Source organism: Pituophis catenifer, unplaced genomic scaffold (genome assembly GCF_029215685.1).
Source record: "Pituophis catenifer annectens isolate HBS135680 unplaced genomic scaffold, rPitCat1.0.hap2 SCAF_7, whole genome shotgun sequence".
NCBI lineage: Eukaryota > Metazoa > Chordata > Lepidosauria > Squamata > Colubridae > Pituophis > Pituophis catenifer.
The window spans coordinates 54,673,719-54,693,431 of record NW_027256887.1 but is presented as its reverse complement, the minus strand read 5'-3'; the positions used below and the strand labels follow the sequence as shown (position 1 = coordinate 54,693,431).

Sequence of the window (19,713 nt, the reverse complement as noted above, 5' to 3'; positions counted from 1 at the left end):
AATTATAAATTGATATCAATGATCAGTTATCAATCCAGTTACCAAAAGCAGGTAGGAAACAAAAAAAATGCATAGGTTCTCCTGATTTTTAAACACTCGAGAGTTTTGAAAAATATAAAGGTAGTTCACTATACAGCAGTTTTCCAAGTTTAATACAGGAATTAGTCTTCAATAATTTTACTAAGCAAAAATGAGAACTAAGCATCATTTATCATAAACCCATTTGATTTATTACTTTAATATAAGTGGATATTTGGCAGTTGCTGACTTTACTCATTATTATTTTTTTTATTAAAGAGTTTTACAAGACAAAAAACATTTTTACAAGAAAAACATAAACCGTTTGCCATCTTTCCATATATGGACTGTACAATCACATTTGCAAATTAACCTCTTTTAAAAAAAAAAACAAAAAAACAGTTACGTAAACTCCAAGAACCTCTCCAAATTCTTTACACATGTTTTCCCTGCCCTCCTCCCCTCTCCTACCCCCACCTTCCCCCCCCCCCGGACTTCCCAGAGCAAATACAGGGTACAGCATCTAACAAACATATATAAAAAAAAAAAGAAAAAAAAGAAAGAAAAAAGAACTTTAACTCCCCTTTCATATCTAAGTATAACTATTTAAACCAATTATTATTTAAAAGTAATCGATCCAACTTCTTTCTTATGTTCTTCAGTAATAAGCAAGTCTTCTTTCTTCCAGCATTACACAATCAAAACCCAAATACGATTAACCATCACATCTCCAACCCTTGCATATATTAACACATTAGCAAAATATTTTAACCAATCTCAAATAAAATATATTGTAAAAAACCTTATTTTTACTTTTTGCCCCACAAACTTATATTGATTCTACCTGGAAACATTCCTTGTTTAATAACTTTGTACAAACTTATTCATCTTGTTCTCTTCAAATCCATTACGTATAATCAAATAACATCTTCACTATTTAAATCTATAAAAAATATTATAAAAACCTTCCCTCAACCCTTGCACCATTTTTAACCCATAAGCATATTTAGATGCTTCAACAAAACATTCCTTGACATATAACTTTGGTATTAATATATTTCAAAACAATGATAAAAGTTTGATCAGTAATCCATAACAATACAAACATAACATTATTTAATATAACTTTTCTAGACAAATCATATCCCTAAATATAAGTAAATCATTCATTTTCACTATAGTATAACTTTTCAAAACAAATCATATCCCTAAATGCAGGTATAATCATTCATTTTCACTATTACTATCCTCCCCCAACAAAAAGATTGTAATTTTTCATCTCCTTTTTTTCCTAACTTTTTTGCGAACTTTTTTTTTCAGTCTTATTCCTCCACCTTCATCTTGTTCTCTTCGCAAAGTAGTTCCTCTCAGTGAACACATCTCCTTAACTGCGATTAAAAATCCATTTTTGTAAAAAAATTGTAAAGTTCCACTTTGAATCTTCTTTCTTATATTAGGAATCCCAACACTTCCTGACAATTTTCCAATTGACTGTAACAAAGCCTTTGGGGAAATCTCAGTCAGTATTTCCTGATTACGCTCCTTCAAGCCCCTCAGCCTTTCCTTCTTACTTTGAGAAACATCCATTCCATTTCCCGGAGCCACATTAAACTGGATTTTCACCTCTTCATTCCACAATTCATTGTTATTTAACAACTGCAATTCCGATACAATGTCTTCGCTTGTCTCTTTGTTTCCAACTTGAATAACATCCTTTTTAAAAAGTCCTTCAATTCTCTCCACTATCACAGAGGTAAATGATTCTAATATTTCTTTAAAAAGATCCCCAATCAGTATTTGTGTCTTTAATGATGTTGTAATAGTGAACCTTCAAGACTTTCAACAAAGCCAGCCATTTCTCTTTTTCTTTTTCTCCAACCACCTTAAAGAATGCTGGATGTTAACAGCTTTAACGAGAGTTAAGTTTCATTTTCATGCCCTATTAACCACAAGCGCCATCTTCTTCCTTCCTTCAGTCAACTTCCAAAAGTAACAATTTAAGCATGGAATTAAGGGCTTGTTACTTGCGATTATCTGCTCTCCTGCCTTCACTCTGTCTGCATGGATAAACAATTTAGATCTCAATAAAGATTGCAGAGACAGTCGCAACGTTTTTTTCTGCTTAAAGCAGAAGAGCCCTGGATCTCGGAGTTTCACCGGATTTCCTGGGGAGCTCTCACCCTCCTAGCCCCCAAAGCTATTTCAGGGGCTTTCGGGGAGCTCTACCCTATCCGATTGCTCTCCTTTCCCTCTTCTCCTGAGAGAAAGGTTTTCCAGCCGTCGGACAGCTGATTTACGCTGTCAGAACGGCTAACAAGATCACAGGGCTGGCGCTCCAAGAAAGAGTGTCCAGCAACGTCGGCGGTGCCGGCGGAAGTCGACTTTACTCATTATTGATACAAGCCTAATCCATCCTCACTTGCTTTTTAAGATATGCAATCTAATTCATAAAACATGTATTGTTAGGCCCTAACCTTAACGTTTAACAAAATAATCTAATATTGTTTAACGACAATCAATAGTGTTGAATAATTACTAATTATCTGAAATATTCAGACTAAAAATAAAAGAAATTGAGTTACCTGAATAGAGAGTAACTGACACAAATCAGATATGTACATTATTACAATTAAGAATCAGTATGTTTATAGAAGAAACAAAATTGCTTTTATTCAAAGAAATTAACAGAAGAAGCAAAGAGGAAGACTGGTTCAAAATTTGTTTAATTTTTCTCATGTACAAATAGGGAAGTGAATAGTTATCATAAGGAATAGGCTGGAAATTTAGTACAGAGAAATGTTGCAAATACATGATAAATTCAAATTGTTTTCTCCAGTCAGAAGTGAACATACGCAAATGATTTGCTATCATACATCAATAATGGATGTTATTTTTTTATTTCAATAGTTTACATCTTAGTATAGAACCATGATGAAGTAATGGCTCAACAAAAGCTAGTGATATAAAGCAAAATCAATAGAAGAAATAAAGCTGGTATGAGAACCACAAGAAATTGTTAAATAATGATTTCAAGTATTTTTATTTAAATTAATGTTGCTATTAAGGAAACAACAAATAATTTTCTATTAGGAAAAAACCCTCATAATATAAATAAATAAAATATTAATAAAAACACTCAGTCACCTCCGGCAGCAATAAGAATTGTACTGTACATCTTGAGTCTGGCTTGTATTTGCACTTGTATACATTTTAAAAGGCTAGTAAAAGTCAACTAAATAGTATTACTTTAACAATAGATATACATATCCCTTGTCATCCATTGCTAAATTCTGATTTTCTTGTGCCCCTTAACTTGCTTTCAAGTCAGCAAAGCAAATTTAAAGTGAGCTTTACAATATGTCATTTTCAGTCATGTATTTTCTGTTTTTTCAAAAATGTCCTCATTCTCCTGAATTTCCATTGTTTCCTCGTCTTCTCCAAACATCTGTTCTTTCATGGTTCTAAATGTGAGGGATTTGGCAGCAACCTGTGCTGCTAGACCTGATGTGAAATTAAAATCTGTAGATATATGGAGTTCAGCCAACCTTTGTTTGATGGAAGACTGTTTATTTTCAAATGACTCTACCATACTTACATCTACAGCACTTTGTTTAGATTCCTCACCTTCTCCATTGCACTGGGAACATGTTTTTTTTTCAACTTCTGGTGAGGCAGCAATAGCAACAACATCATGTTCATTCACTTCAAGGCCATCAAATAAATATTCCATCTTTTCTTTTTCATTTTTGGGAGCTTTCATTTTGTGGTCAGAAATGGTTTCTTCTCGATTTTCATTTTTGCTACAATTCTGCTTGTCTCTGTCTGAATTTTTAAGTAATTCTGATTTTGGTACACAGTTCTCTGAAGTAGAAGTATTCATTGCAGCTTAGTAAAGAGAAAAATAAAATAAATACTCTAAACAACCAATACACAAAGTTTTTGCTTTACTTTAAAAAAAAATAACATTTGTATTTTACATAGAGGATGTAAGACTGTAAATGCTGTAAATCATATTTCCTCTCAAGAAATAATTGAAGACAACATAATAAATTGTATATACCCGTATTTTTCAGAGTATAAGCTGCACTTCCTACGCCCCTAAAAGTGAGTGGAAATGTCTGTGCGTCTTATACAGCAAATGTTGCCGAAGCTCCGCCCACCCGCTGACTGTTTTTGGCCTCCACGTGTTGTGTTTTCGGCCTCTGCAAACCCCATTTTTGGCCTCCGTATGTTGTGTTTTTGGCCGGTTCCAAGTGGCAGGGATCCCTGCTGCCAGGAACTAGCCAAAAATGCGACCTGCGGAGGCCAAAAATGGGGCATACGGAGGCCGAAAAGGTGACACACGGAGGTGGCGATGTGCTGTGGCAATCCCCGCATCCTGGAATGGGTCTAAAACGGAGTGTGCGGAAGCAGAAAATGCGACATGCGGAAGCAGAAAAGGAGCGTTGGTCCTACCTGATACGTTCCTTCTCGTTGAGTGGAGACAGCAGCCAGTATGGGTAGTGCTAGTCCAATGAGCATGAAGGACTGAGTCTGTCAATCGTTATTAGTTCCGCCCTTGTTGCCGGGCAGGCCAGCTTTTGGCGAAGAACCGAAGACAGACTCGGTGTGTGGGATAAGAAGAAATACCAGAAGACAGAGAAGACAGCCAAATACGCAAAGTCCAGCCAGACAGGGAGGGTCTGGCTGCTGTCTCCACTCAACGAGAAGGAACGTATCAAGTAGGACCAATGCTCCTTCTCCATTGAGAGTGGAGACAGCAGCCAGTGTGGGACATACCCAAGTTCACTGTCCCGGAGCCAGGGGGGGATCCTGCTGGACCGCAGCACACTCCCCGGCAACAACCCTTTGAAGGACCCGGCGGCCAAACGAGGCCTCAGCTGATGCAAACTGGTCCAATTTGTAGTGCCGTATGAAAGGACCAGGCGAAGTCCACGTAGCTGCCCTACAAATTTTGAGTAAAGGAGCCTGGGTAGCCCACGCTGCCGTTGTAGCCGCGCTGCGGGTAGAATGAGCTGTCAATCTCGAAGGGCGCGGAAGGGACTGAAGGTCGTAGGCCGAGGCAATAGTCTGTCTAATCCAGCGACCGATGGTAGACGAGGAGACTTTACATTCTTGGGAGGTAGGCAAGAAGGAGACAAAGAGCGATTCCGAATGACGAAAGGGAGCCGTCCTCTTCAGGTAGATTCGCAACACCCGCCTGACATCCAGGGCGTGCCATCGTCGCTCCTGTGGGTGAGCAGGACGGGGGCAGAAATTAGGCAGTATAAGTTCCTGTGAACAGTGAAACACCGAGTTGACCTTTGGCAAGAAGGTAGGGTCCAAGTGGAGGACAACACGGTCCATGTGGAAAACAAAGGTCTGGATGCGTGGATAAAGCCGCAATTTCCGAGATGCGGCGGGCTGAAGTTATGGCCACCAAGAAGGCAACCTTGCAGGAGAGGAGCCTGAGACTAGTAGTCCGTAGGGGCTCATATGGAGGACCCGTGAGCGACTCCAAGACGAGAGGAAGATCCCAAGTAGGGTATCTATGCAGCACGGGAGGGCACAAGTTCTTGGCACCATGGAGAAAACGGCGGATCAAAGGGTGCTGGGCCAATGACGACAAGGAACCGCAGGTAAGCACAGAGGATAACGCGGCCACCTGCTGCCGTAGAGTGTTAGGAGAGAGAATATCAGAATGTGAACAATGGAAGGTTGTAGAGACGGTACGCCGTTTCGGGTACACCAGCTGCAGAAGGCCCGCCAGGTGCGTCGGGAAACCAGATGACGGAACGCCTTCAGGGCGAGGAAGACCGCTTGTAGTTCTAGCCAATTGATCGGGCGCCGTGATTCTGAGGAAGTCCATGTTCCCTGAGCCAGGTGGCCCTGACAGTGGGCTCCCCAGCCCAGAAGGCTGGCATCGGTTGTCACTACCACCCTTAGAGGTTCGAGGAAGAAGCAACCCGCAGCGAGAGCAGGGGAACGCCACCACCGGAGAGGCACAGAGGATAACGCGGCCACCTGCTGCCGTAGAGTGTTAGGAGAGAGAATATCAGAATGTGAACAATGGAAGGTTGTAGAGACGGTACGCCGTTTCGGGTACACCAGCTGCAGAAGGCCCGCCAGGTGGCAGAATAAATACGGTCCATGGAGGGGCGTCGGGAGGCTTGTAATGTCCGAATGACATCTGCCAGAATGTCCGCCGCCCTCAGCGCGTTCCGCTCAACCTCCAAGCGGTTAGGTTGAGCCAGGCTAGGTCCAGGTGACTCAGGGCGCCCTGATAGAGAGTGTCATCCTCGAGGGGAATGCACCATGATGGAGTCACCAATAGGGACACGAGGTCGGCAAACCAGGGTCTCCGGGGCCAATGAGGAGCCACAAGGATCACTTCTGCCCGCTCGAATAAAATTTTGTGGATGACCCTGGGAATGAGGGACGTCGGGGGGAAGGCATATAGGAGGTCCGACGGCCATGAAATCCATAGAGTGTCAACACCGCCCGCCCGAGGATCCGGATACCGGGAGAAGAACTGCGGAAGCTGAGTGTTCTCATAAGTCACGAAAAGATCGACTACTGGAAGGCCGAATCGAAGGGACAGGTCCCAGAAAATGCGAGGGTGGAGGCGCCACTCGGCATTGTCTATCCGATGGCGACTCAGCCAATCCGCTTGAACGTTCTGCACCCCGGAAATGTGTTCCGCCCGGAGAGAGCAGAGGTGGTGCTCTGACCAGAGTCCCAATTTCATTGCCACCCCGAGGAGAGATTTCGATCTGGTGCCCCCCAATCTGTTCAGGTGCGCCTTGGCGGTGACGTTGTCCGTCAAGATGAGGACGTGGGCTCCGGAAACCAGATGACGGAACGCCTTCAGGGCGAGGAACACCGCTTGTAGTTCTAGCCAATTGATCGGGCGCCGTGATTCTGAGGAAGTCCATGTTCCCTGAGCCAGGTGGCCCTGACAGTGGGCTCCCCAGCCCAGAAGGCTGGCATCGGTTGTCACTACCACCCTTAGAGGTTCGAGGAAGAAGCAACCCGCAGCGAGAGCAGGGGAACGCCACCACCGGAGAGACCGGCGCACCGCAGGAGGGATTGGAATCGGCCTCGACGATGTGCCTCTGCCTGCCTTCTGCAACGGCAAGAGAAACCATTGGAGTTCCCTGACGTGCAGCTGTGCCCAGGGAATTATGGCTATAGCAGATATCAATTTGCCTAAGAGTTGTGACAAGACGTAAGGAGAAACAACCCGACACCTTTCAACCTGAGAGACTAACTTTCGCAGGCTGTCCTGCCTCTCGGGAGAGAGAAATACCTTGCCCTGAAGAGTGTCAATTAAGGCGCCCAAATGTACTAAACTAGTGGAGGGTGAGAGGTGACTGTTCTCCAAATTAATTGAGAAGCCATGAGCAGCTAGCGTCTCAACAGTAAGACGGATATTGAGGGCAGCCTGCTGGACAGAGGGAGACAAAACCAAAGTATCATCAAGATAACACAAAAATCTAACTGAACGGAGGTGGAGGAAGGCCGCCAGAGCAGCCAGCACCTTCGTAAAGGTACGGGGGGCAGAGGAAAGGCCAAAGGGCAGAGCCCTATACTGGTAATGCACCCCGCCATAACAAAACCTCAAAAATTGTCTATGGGCAGGGAGGATAGGGATGTGCAAATAAGCTTCTGTAAGGTCAATGGAAGAGAGGATATCGCCCCTCCGGACACCGTCAAGGATGGTCTTTAATGATTGCATTTTAAATTTACGGTACACCACATACCTGTTCAAACGCTTAAGGTCCAGAATAGGTCGCCACCCCCCCCGAGGATTTAGGAACTAGAAACACCCTGGAATAGAAACCAGTGCCCTCCTGACCAGGCGGCACCAGCTGAATAGTCTTGATAGTCAGGAGATGCAGAACCACTGCGTCCATAAGTGACCTTCGTTCGGAATTACGAGAAATCGGATAGCAGATGAAGGAGTTAGGGGCGGAGGAAATGAATTCAATGGCCAGCCCTGATCTTAAGGTGGCCTGGACCCACTTGTCTGTGGTGGACCACTCCCAGATGGCGGCAAAAAGGCCCAACCTACCGCCAATGGGAGGATCCGGAATGCAATCAGCAACGGCGCTGGGCAAAACGACCTCCTCCCCCTCGAAAGGGCCGTTTGGAGACAAATGGCCGCCCCCTGCTTGACCTATCCTGCGAACCCTGATGTCTATGAAAGGCACCCTCCCACCGAAAAAGGGGGAAGGAAGAAGAGGAAGCCCCCCCCTTCAGTACCTCGAGACAGAGGATGAGAGGGATATGGATAAAAACATGACTCCCCTCTACGGTAGCTGCTGCCAACACCTTCTTTTTGTCTCTAGTCTCTGTGAGGAATGGATCTAGAGCATCTCCGAACAGTTTAGTTCCCCGAAAGGGAATGGACGCCAAGCGCCACTTATGCCTGGCGTCCGCCTGCCAGTGGCGGAGCCAAACCAAGCGACGAGCCATGACAGAAGAAGCCAAAGACTTTGAAGCAAATCTGGCAGCGTTCAAGGTAGAGTCAGCGGAAAATTGTACTGCCGCAACAATTTTGTTTAAGTCCTGCATGATCCGGAAGTCTCCTGGGGGTAACTTTTCCTGTAATTGACGCAACCAGAGCAAGGTGGTCTGGTTGAAGAAGGATGACGTGGTAGCTGCCCTAATCGCCCAGGCAGAATTCTGAAAGGTCCTCTGGAGCACAAGATCAGAGCGACGCTCATCAGGACGAAGGCCCTCATCGGGTTCGCCCGGGACATTAGCATTATGAAGCAATGCCACCAGAGGAGTGTCAATCGAAGGCAGTTGAAGAAGAGCGTCTAGATCCGAAGAGACCGGAAAATTTTTCTTGTCGTTAGACGAGGGAAGGGAAGCTGCAGCCGGGGACTCCCACTGGCGTTTCACTACATCCAAGAAGAGAGGAGTAGGAATAGACATGATAGACATGTTACGCAAGCATGGGATCCAAGGATCTAGAGGAGGGCTGAGCCGGATCCGGATCGGCGTTAGGCGATGACAAACGGGCTGTGTTCACGGCCTTAAATAATAAAGATTTGAACAAAGCTTGCGGAAAAAGGCTGCTGAAGGCCGGTTGATCTGGTGGGAGGTTTTCATCCTCTGATAATTCAGAATCAGCATAGTCCACTTCAGTCAAGGCCGAAGGATGGCTGGAATGAGAACAGGTAGGAGAATCCGGCCGAGCCGAAAGAGAAGAGTCCTGTGCCACCTGATCCGGGGAAACAGGAGATGCAGATCTGACTGATCCCTGTCGACTTGAGGGGCAAGACCGGGCAGCTAAAGACTTCTGCACCGCTGCTTCGATCATTTGCTGGAGCTGAGCCGGATGAAGTTGACAAGTAACCGTCGCTGAAGATGGAACAGCAGCAGAGTCGGAAGGAGGAGCGTCCTGGCCGACCGCAGTATCGGAAGACGGTGGCTGAGTTAATGACACAGAGCCCCACAATTCGCCGTCGGAAATGGTAACCGGACAATCTTGAAGGGACAGCTGGTCTGGAGTAGGAGGACGAGGCACGGAGGCAGAGGCTGTCTCAGTCGAAACAGAAGGCGGTTGTTGAGCGGTAGGAGGCAACTTTGTGCTCGCCTTGTCACAGAGTTTTGTTAAAACTTTGTCCCTCCGTTTCTCCACCTTGGAAGAAGAAGACAGACCAAGCCTAGCTGACTTATGGTGGGAATGAGAGGATCGTGAAGCCGAGGATGAAACCCTAGGGGCCTCCTGAGCTGGATTCTGGGTAACAGACAAAGAGTCTGATTGGCCAACCTCAGTGGAACCAGCCTTCCGGCCGTGTTTAGACTTAGAAAGGGCCTTAGCCATTGTGGGATATCAGGTATAAAAAGTCCAGGAACCTCCACAGCCATTCAGTGACACACGGGAGGGAGCGCTAGACTCCACAATTAAGGCCAAGCCCCAAAGTCAATGGCACCATATGGGTAGAGGGGAGCGTGACCAACTCCACAAAAAAAACAGCTCAACGAAAAGTTGCATGCACAATGTCCACCAGTCAGTAAGCAAGGCGCAGGCAGGGCGCGTGGAAGCTGCACAAAATGGCCGTCGTGCCAATTTAAGACTCAAGGAGATTGCATGAAGCTGCTGTAGGGGCGGTCGTTAAGTGAAGCAGGACACAACGTCGGGGCTGCTGCAACGTAATAAACGTGGGCGCGAAGCTCCACCAGTGCAACAATAAGCAGCGCAGAACCAAGCAGCTGAAGGCCGAGAAGAGGGGACGTGAAGCTCCACAAGTTCAAATTAACAGTCACACAGTCCTGGCAGCTGCAGCCCAGAAAGAGGGAGCACGAGGCTCCAAATTATCGGCAGCGTCGATATCACATTTAATTGGACACTGTCCACAAAGGCGATGGCGTCGGCAGCAGGAAGCCTCCTTATTAGTTTTAAATTGAAAGGGCTCCTAATCAGAAGCACAGCCCTCAGCGGCGGGAAAAAGTCAGTTTAAAATGGCCGACACCACCTCGCCGCACCCGCTGAACCTTCAAACGGCGACGAATTCAATCCGATGACAAAGGAGATAGATAGAAGGCAAAGGGGGGAAGCAAATGTCCAACAAAGTCCAGCCGTCACTATTGCCCCTTAGAAGTGGCCAGGGGGGGGGGGAATCCCCTGTTCTCTGACAATGCCAGAAGGAAGCAAAGAAAAAAACCAAGGTCCCAAACAACTCAGAGAATCGAGGTCAGAAACAGTCCAGAGTCAGTCAAACCGAAGAAACAACGCCAGAACTGGAAGAAGCAATCCGTAGTCCAAACAATCCAAGTCAAATACCAGAAATTGAACAGCAATGAGACAGAAATACAAGAAATAAGCCAGAGGAAAAGAACCACAAGCCAGCCAGAGCTGAAGGACTGAGTCAAAAGCTGGCCTGCCCGGCAACAAGGGCGGAACTAATAATGATTGACAGACTCAGTCCTTCATGCTGATTGGACTAGCACTACCCACACTGGCTGCTGTCTCCACTCTCAATGGAGAATGCGACATGCAGAGGCAACGATGAGTTGTGGCAATCCCCAAAGCCGGGAACAGCTGATTGGCGGTATTCTGGAAGGCCGATCCAACTGACAGTCAGCTGAATCAGGCTGCGGTAACGTGTTGAAGCTGATCAGGCTGTTTGCTGCAAGGACGCTAGCAAAATGAATACCGATGGATGCTGGTAGGCAGAGGCAGAATTTTTTTTTTCTTGTTTTCCTCCCCAAAAACTAATCTGTGTCTTATACTCTGGAGCGTCTTATACTTCAAAAAATATGGTAGATTTCTTGTATATAATCAGATTACATCATTCAGAAATCTGATGAACAGAAATTAATTTACAAAATACAAATTCAGATAAATTGGAACAATTTGAATAATTTGCTATGTAAATGAAGATTGCAAATACATCATGATTTATCATGATCTATATTAAAGATAGTTACATTATCATTATTATCTACCTTGATCACTAAAGAGCAGTTGTTTCCACTTTTGTCTTTCTGCCTCTGAAGCTTTAAATCCCAACACAGATTTCAGTTCCTGCAGCACTCTCTTAGATTCTTCTCTTTCACGTTTTTGTCTTTGTCTGTCTTCCAGAGAAAAGTAATAAAAATCATCTTTCTTACACTCGTCCATATCTATATCATCAACATATGCTTCAAGTTCCTGAAGAAAAGTCAACAAATACTTGGTTTGAATTATATATTACCATATCCTGGAAATTATTAGCATTCTTGATCATCTATTGATTTATATTTTAAAGCAGCAGATTTCAAATGGGGTTAAAATTCGAAAGGAATTTTCTGAAATACTTATTTCTAGAATTTATTTATCATCTTATTCCACAAGGAGTGTAGGTAATGTACACCATCTGGGTGATGAAAGAAATACAAGCAAATATCTAATATAATATATATTATCCTGTCATCAGTGGCTCCACAGTGATCAATCTTCAATGACCTTCTAGAAAAGCCAAGGAACTTAGATAACCATATAGGGTTTTATAGGAAATAATCAGCACTTTAAATTCTACTCAGAAATACATCATTAATTAATGGAAGTTCTAAGAAAGCTTGGTAAGCCATTGTATTTTTGAACCAGCTGCAGTTTCCAGACAGTCTTTAAGAACACCTCATGTAGAGCAAGTTACAACCATCCAGTTGCAAGATGACATGGTCATGAGAGTCTATCCTCAGTGCATCCTGTTCCCTGTAAGGCTGCAATTAGTGTACCAATTGAAGTTGGGCAAGGCCCCTTAGTGCCATAGTTCCTCTAGCAGGATCTGAGTCTAGAAGAATCTCCAAGTTATTGGCCTATCTCTCCAGGGGAGCACAATCTGAGAGTCAAAATTTATATTATCTTATCTGGAATTAGTAGGCTTCTGAATTAAGAGTCACTCTGTCTGGTTTGGGTTGAGTCCAATTCTGAACCTGATACTCTTCATTCATTGAAGCCACCAAGGACTGGATGAAGACTTTGCCATAAATCCTATTTAGCCCAGGGTGAAATATATACCTGAGAATCATCTGTACACTAATAATACCTTATCCTAAACTGGCACATTACTCAACCCAAGCAAGATGATAGCCAAGGCAAACTAAATTCAGTTCAGTTATCTGTGATTACATTTCTATAATGCAGATACACAGATGCAGACTACAGAATTTCTAATGACTGAAATTATAAAACAATCTACTCAAAAATTGTTTACTATTTTCAATTCTTTATATAAATTATGTTCCTATTACTATCACAATTGACATATTTTTTTAAAAAAATGCCCCATCTTAATTTTTACCTTCAACCCTGGGAATAAATACTTTTCAGCCAAGTAATAACTGGCATTAATATTATAATTTAAACTATAATTCTTTTTAAACACTATTCAGCGATACTAAGCAGGAATAATTACTTCTTTTGCTAATATATAGCAAAAATAGCAGGGTATAAAATGGATTTGATAACTATTTCTATCCTGTTACGGTGATACAGGTAGTCCTTAATTAGCAATCACAAATTTGACCGGCAACTTTGTTGTTAAGCGAAGCAGTCACTAAGTGAAACTGCAACTGTGCTTGCGATCTTACTTCAGCTTTCCTTTGCTGTGTGAACATGTGAAATAGAGTGCTGCATGAAGTGGGCACCACTGAAACATATTTGACGAGTGTAACTCGTCAAAAAATATATATATATGGAATATATATAATATATATATATTCCATAGCAGAAAACTAGTAATATTTGTTGAACATATTCGTAAATAGTTCAAAATAAAAATTAAGCTACATTTGTCTCTTTTCCATACAAAATATGATATTTTCTCTGCTCTACCCTCCAAATAGGAAGTTATTTGTTACACAAAAGATGGGAAATTCTGGGGGTTGATAGGTTACACAATAGTTTCTGAATTGAATAGAAAGGCAGGATGCAAACTGACAAATATGCACTCCATTGATAACACTTAATCCCTCCTACCCTAAAAACCAAAAAGTTTGTTGCAAAAAATTATAGCAGTTATTAATAGTGATTTTCCTATCTGTATGCATGAAGAATAATCACTACATTTTATTTTGTGAATAAAACCTTTCTAGAGTTCTATACTATGATTACCTGTTCTTCAGGAACAGGGTCTTTGTCTTCTATATGCACAGTCGGCTGCTTTAAAGGTACCATAGTGCAATGCTTGTTTTCACAAGATGGTTCAGATTTACCTGGAAGTAAAAAAGTATATCATAAGATTGGAATATTTGGAATAATGATATAGAAAGATTTTCTTAAGGAGATATTATGATCAGTTTTGTTCAGATTGGTTCATCAGTTTTGTTCATTACAATCTATACTTCCTATTTTATTCCAGCTTTTCAATGTGATCAGAATCAGAACCTTTAAATTAGACTTGGTCCAGACACTGTACCTAAAGCCAGGAAAGCTCTTTCAAAAGGCTTTATTACATTTAATATTCCAGTTTGTTTTTAAATTGGTCTTCCTGGCTGAATTGTGATTCTGGTGAAGGGAATAATAGGCTCCATACATAAGCAAAGACTTGTGTGTATTATGTCTTAGTGACTTTCAATTAAGAACAGCTTAATTCAGCAAATCTATTTGCTTTATTTATTTATTTATTTGATTTGATTTCTATACCGCCCTACTCCCGAAGGACTCAGCGCGGTGCACAGCCAAACAATAAAACACATACATACAAAATTTAAAAGTAGGATAAAATCAAATTAAATAATTTTGGCCCCGACAAATTTAAAACTCCAAACTTTTAAAACCAATTTAAAATTGAATGTATAAAATACTAAAAGATATTTAAAAATTAAAAATCTTTTATAAAAGAGGGAGAAAATTAGGCCAGGCCCGCCTGGTGAAATAGTAAGGTCTTTAAAGCGCAGCGGAAGGTGCGCAGATCCGGGATCCTCCGTATCTCTGGGGGGAGCTCGTTCCAGATAGTAGGTGCCCCCACAGAGAAGGCCCTCCCCCTGGGGGCCGCCAGTCGGCATTGTTTGGCTGACGGCACCCGGAGGAGCCCCTCTCTATGGGAGCGTACCGGCCGGTGGGAGGCTATTGGTGGTAGTAGGCGGTCCCGCAAGTACCCAGGTCCTAAGCCATGGAGCGCTTTAAAGGTGGTAACCAAAACCTTGAAGCGCACCCGGAAGACCACCAGGAGCCAGTGCAGCTCGTGCAGGAGGGGTGTTACATGGGAATGCCATGTCGCTCCTATTACCACCCGCGCGGCCGCACTCTGCGCCAGTTGGAGCCTCCGGGTGCTCCTCAAGGGGAGCCCCATGTAGAGAGCGTTGCAATAGTCCAGGCAGGAGGTGACAAGGGCATGAGTGACCGTGCGTAACGAATCCCGATCCAGAAAGGGACGCTATTACTGCAGGAGGTATGGTAAATGCAAGATTCCTACTTATTTATTAATACAGAAATATTAATAAATTGGTTTGGAAAGTAGTAAAATACCATTCAAATTGACATCTGTAGCAAATGTCAATTTAACTTCATCATCTGAGGTGACCAGAATACAAATATTCAATTGAATTTAAAATTAATCAATCAGAACTCTATGCATTCCCTCAGATTAAGCCTTATTATTGAATTATAACCCACAAAAATTGCCGCAAAACAAATTTTAGCTAGGATTAGATCATTACCCTGTTTCCCCCAAAATAAGACATCCCCTGATAATAAGCCCAATCGTGCTTTTGAGCACATGGCAATAAGGCCAAGCGCTTATTACTGGGTTCAAAAAAATATAAGACAGGGTCTTATTTTCAGGGAAACATGGTAGTAGATGTGTACTATTATTTTAAAGTTTTATCTGCATAGAAAATTTGCTATGAATGCCTTTAATTATATCCTCATGTCAAATGATACATTTTGTGCATACATGTGTACACACCATTCATCAGGAGTGAGGACCTTTCCTTTTACATCTAACCCAAACAATGTGGCATTACAGATTCCTCTGTCCTAAACCTTCATTTTTTGTTATAGGCATTTTCATACCCTATGAAAATGGTATACCTTTTTTATCTGAATTTCTTCGAATCATTTTTTCCACCTGAGAAGTAGCCTCTTGCCAACAACTATTGCTAGCATGCATGTGAGGCTGAATCAATTTAAATTTTTGATCTGCAATTTGATAGGCCTCCCAAGTTAATTCTGGGCTTTCCTTGGAATTCATAACCTTCTCAAGTTCATCCTCAAGAATTATCATTCTGTAAAAACAAAAAAGAAAATCTCAGACAAGTATTTCAGAAAAAATAGGGAGAAAATTACAATTGGGCTGTATTGGGATATAACATTTAGAAGATGCCTAATAGTTTTGATCAGTAAACAAAGGTTATTAGCCTATTATGAAAAAAAAGGTATGCAAACACAGCAAAAAGAACCAGAACATCAAAGAACAGAGAATCTCATGGCTTAAAGTCTTTCTTTACATAGAATTGAAGAATCTGCACTGATAAATTTAAATAATAGCAAGACTGAAGAGAAAGACATCCAATCATAACTAGTGGATTTAGCAGTTTATATAACATATTGTTCAAGCGAAAAAAATACCTCCTTAGTAAACTATATCATAGAATTAAAAATCAGCTTTACTAGGAACAATTTATATCCTGCGATAATACCTCTAATACTATCAAACATCAACATCTGCCTATCCCAGGTCCTTGGCCAGAACTCAATAGATGGATAAAAATGCCAAATCCAGTTGTGGCTGATTATGTGACAAACCTTAATAAAAGCATTTAAAACTCCTAACAGGTCTAGCACAAAAGAAAAGGGAAAGCATGTAATCCTAAGGCTTATAGTAATTCATTCTCAAATTGCATATATAAGATGAAATCAACTTTTATGGAAAATAAGATGTTAATATACAAAAAAATAAATCATGAACAGTAAGGAACAAGCAATGGAGAAATACACATACTAGCACTTGGTAGAGCAGCCTTGAAGGCCTTGGAAAAGATATTCAGATTTGTCTATACCAGGGGTGTCAAACTCGATTCCATTGAGGGCCGCATCAGGGTTGTGCTTGACCTTGGGGGCCGGGGTGGGCATGGCCAGCTTGACGTCACTTATATCAGGGGCATCTGTGGTGGCCCAAGAGCTCTGCAAGCAAAAATGGGTTCCAGAGCTCCATTTTCAACTGTGACGGCCTGCCGCCCTCTGCCAGTGAAACGGAGCTCGGAGGGGCGCATGCACGTGCTCCCTCGAGCTCAGTTTTCACTGGCAGAGCGTGGCAGGAGGCCATCGCAACTGAGAATGGAGCCTGGGAGGGCCACACGTGACCGTCCTGAGCTCCATTTTCATTGGCAGAGGCACCATGGGCCAGTCCTTTGCTGTTTCTAGGGCGGCCTCACGAGCCATATCTAAGCACCTCATGGGCTGGATCCGGCCCCTGGGCATTGAGTTTCACACCCCTGGTCTATACCAACAAATATCTGAACAGTACAAACAATGATATTTCCTGTGACACTCTATGAAAGTGAAAATTAAACTTTGAGGAAACAGGGTAGGACCGTGATGGTGAACCTATGGCACGCATGCCACAGGTGGCATATAGCGCCCTCTCTGTGGACTCGCGAGCTGTTGCCCCAGTTCAGCTCCGCCGCACCTATGTGTTTGCCTCATGCCAGCCGGCTGGTCATCAGGACTCTGCTGCACATGCGTGGGGGAAGGGGCACATGGGAGAAGGAGTGCGAGCAGGGGGGCATGCGCCAGGAGTGAAATGCGACCGTTTCGGACCAGTTAGGCCGAACTGGTAACGATGGCAGTGGGTGGTTCAGAGAACCGGTAGCGATGGCAGTGCGAGGCTCTGCCCACCAGCCCGGTTGTCATTACTTCCTGGTTTTAACCAGGACGTAACCTGTTTTTTTACTCTCTGCGCATGTGAAGGGTTTGCACATGCGCAGAGGGTCCGCACACGCATGTGTGGCGTGTGCACTTCCGAACTGGTAAGGAAGGTAAGTAGATTTCACCCCTGCCATGCGCATGCAGTGGGGCTGCGTGCATGTGCAAGGGGCTGAGTCCTTGCGGGGGGTGCATGCATGGGGGCCGTGCGTGCATTCATTTTGGGAGTTCGGGTGCGTACACACGCATTTGCATGTGCACACGCTTTGGGCACTCAGTCCAGAAAAGGTTAGCCATCACTGGGATAGGCCATGTAGGTACTCTTTTCAACTTTGCTGTTAGGGAAGATCCTGAGAATGCTGATCTTGAAAATACTGTGCACAGCCAAGAAAACTAAATAATGGCTCATCAAATGAATCAACCCAGAGTTTTCACTTGAGGCACAAATAATGAGGCTTAAATTATCCTAACCTATTAAGCAAACACCTTGATCTCTAGATAAGCTCTAATAGTTGGAAAGGTGGAAGGAAAAAGTAGAACGACCAGCAGCAAGGTGGATGGACATAGTTAAAGTGGCAGTTGGTGCATTACTGGAAGACATGAAAGGCAAACTTAGGGTTAGATAGTCATGAATAAAATCTGTGTGGTTGCTAAGAATTTCAAAAAGTGAAAATTAATGCAAGGATTGGAAGTAGCAAGTTTTGCTCCTCATACGGATTATGACTTAGGTTTCCCAGAAAGTTTAGAGATAAGTCCTTAAATTCCTAACAAAATGTGTGTGTGTGTGTGTGTGTGTTATATATATATATATATATATATGCACACATACACACACATTTCTTTTATACATAAGGGGTTTATCTCAAATCCTTTGATTTCTTTAAATTGTTAGGTCAACCTTGTGTGAATGAGAGGGTTCAACAAAGTGGTGAGCAATGTAATACCTGCCATACAGGTATTTATTTTTAAACCCTAACTAAAAAGTAAAGCTATATAATCAAAACAGATTTTTGTGTCTTTGAATGAGTCTTGTCTCATGATGACAGCCTGGACAAGTCTATAAAGTTTTCTTGGCAAGATTTTTAAAGTGGTTTATCAATGCCTTCTTACTGGGGCTGAGAAAGAGTGACTGGCTTTGTGCCTAAAAAGAGCAGAACTAGAACCCATGATCTCTGGGTTCCTAGTCTGGTAGGCTGCCATTATATATGTTATATATAAATAATTGTTGATACATGTATAAATGCATGATATAGAATTATTTCAGGAAAAGTTTAATTAAATTCAGTGAACTGATCTGTAAGTAGGCCGGCACAGAGTTGCACTGTCAGTTCCCACTAAACAACTGAATGAAAATGGCTGGCAATAATAATTCTGAAGGGTTAATATGAACTATACTGTTGATGTATCTGACCACATAAAATTGGTTGAAGAAAAATAGTACTACATTTGTATTTCTTAAGTGGAACTCCAATTTATGATGAAATTGACTGTTAGTAGTAACAAGTTCCTTAAGCATTTTACACACAACTCTCACACATAGAAGAAAAAAATATTAATTAGATTAATTTGGAATGATAAGAATAAGGAGGTAACAGTAATAACTATCTACACCAATCATGGTAAAAATATTGAGTTATTTTTAAAAGTACAATAACTAAAACTAGAAACTAGAATTATAACTATGAGAAATTATTCCTATCTTTAACTTACTCATTCAGTAAGGCTTTTAGATGGAGTTGCAAACTGCGCACAGCAGTATGGAGATGGCTTAGTGATCCTGATTTTGGTTTAGCTTTGACTGGATGTTCCAAGTAAGATTGATGATGTGTTTCAAAATACCGGTAAAATTCATAACTCCTTTTAAGTTCTTCTAAACAAGCAGCATGAGCATGTGGCAGACCTTGAATTATATCAGAAAAGATACAAAGAGGCAAACGTTCTGGTGTAATCTGGCTCTTGAGAGATGCATTAGTGGGAGATAACAGAAGAAGTAGTCGCCTAAAGAATTCAGAACTTTGACCGACCCAAAGCTGAAATAAAACCTAAGAAACAAAAGGAATCAATTGTTATCTACTTTTCCTATTTTCCCATGAACAGTATATTTAAGCAAAGCAATAATATTTAATAATAATATTAAATATTGATCCATCCATTAGAACTATGCAGATCCCTTTACTTTATCATCTCCCTCCCACAAAAAAGGCTAATTCTTTTGGAGCAGAGATTTAACACTTCCATATACAGGTAGTTCTCTCCTTATGATGGCAATTGGGCTCAGAACTGCTGTTGCTAAATGATATGGTCATAAAGCACATCAAATGATCATGCCGCTTAGTGAGAGCAATTCTGTT

The 19,713-nt window shown here is 42.5% G+C and overlaps 1 protein-coding gene across 3 annotated transcripts in view; it reads right to left on the bottom strand.

Moving 5' to 3' along the window:
- Positions 1–2,755: 2,755 nt before the first annotated feature.
- Positions 2,756–19,713, bottom strand: part of VEZT (vezatin, adherens junctions transmembrane protein) — a 47,104-nt gene continuing 30,146 nt past the window's right edge. For all 3 annotated transcript variants that reach the window (XM_070946641.1, XM_070946642.1, XM_070946643.1), the window contains exons 8-12: positions 19,073–19,404; positions 15,530–15,723; positions 13,610–13,710; positions 11,461–11,665; positions 2,756–3,903 (exon numbers count right to left, since the gene is read on the bottom strand). In XM_070946641.1, the coding sequence (XP_070802742.1) occupies positions 3,389–3,903; positions 11,461–11,665; positions 13,610–13,710; positions 15,530–15,723; positions 19,073–19,404 (1,347 nt within the window). In that variant the 3' untranslated portion in view covers positions 2,756–3,388. The remainder of the gene's footprint in view (positions 3,904–11,460; positions 11,666–13,609; positions 13,711–15,529; positions 15,724–19,072; positions 19,405–19,713) is intronic.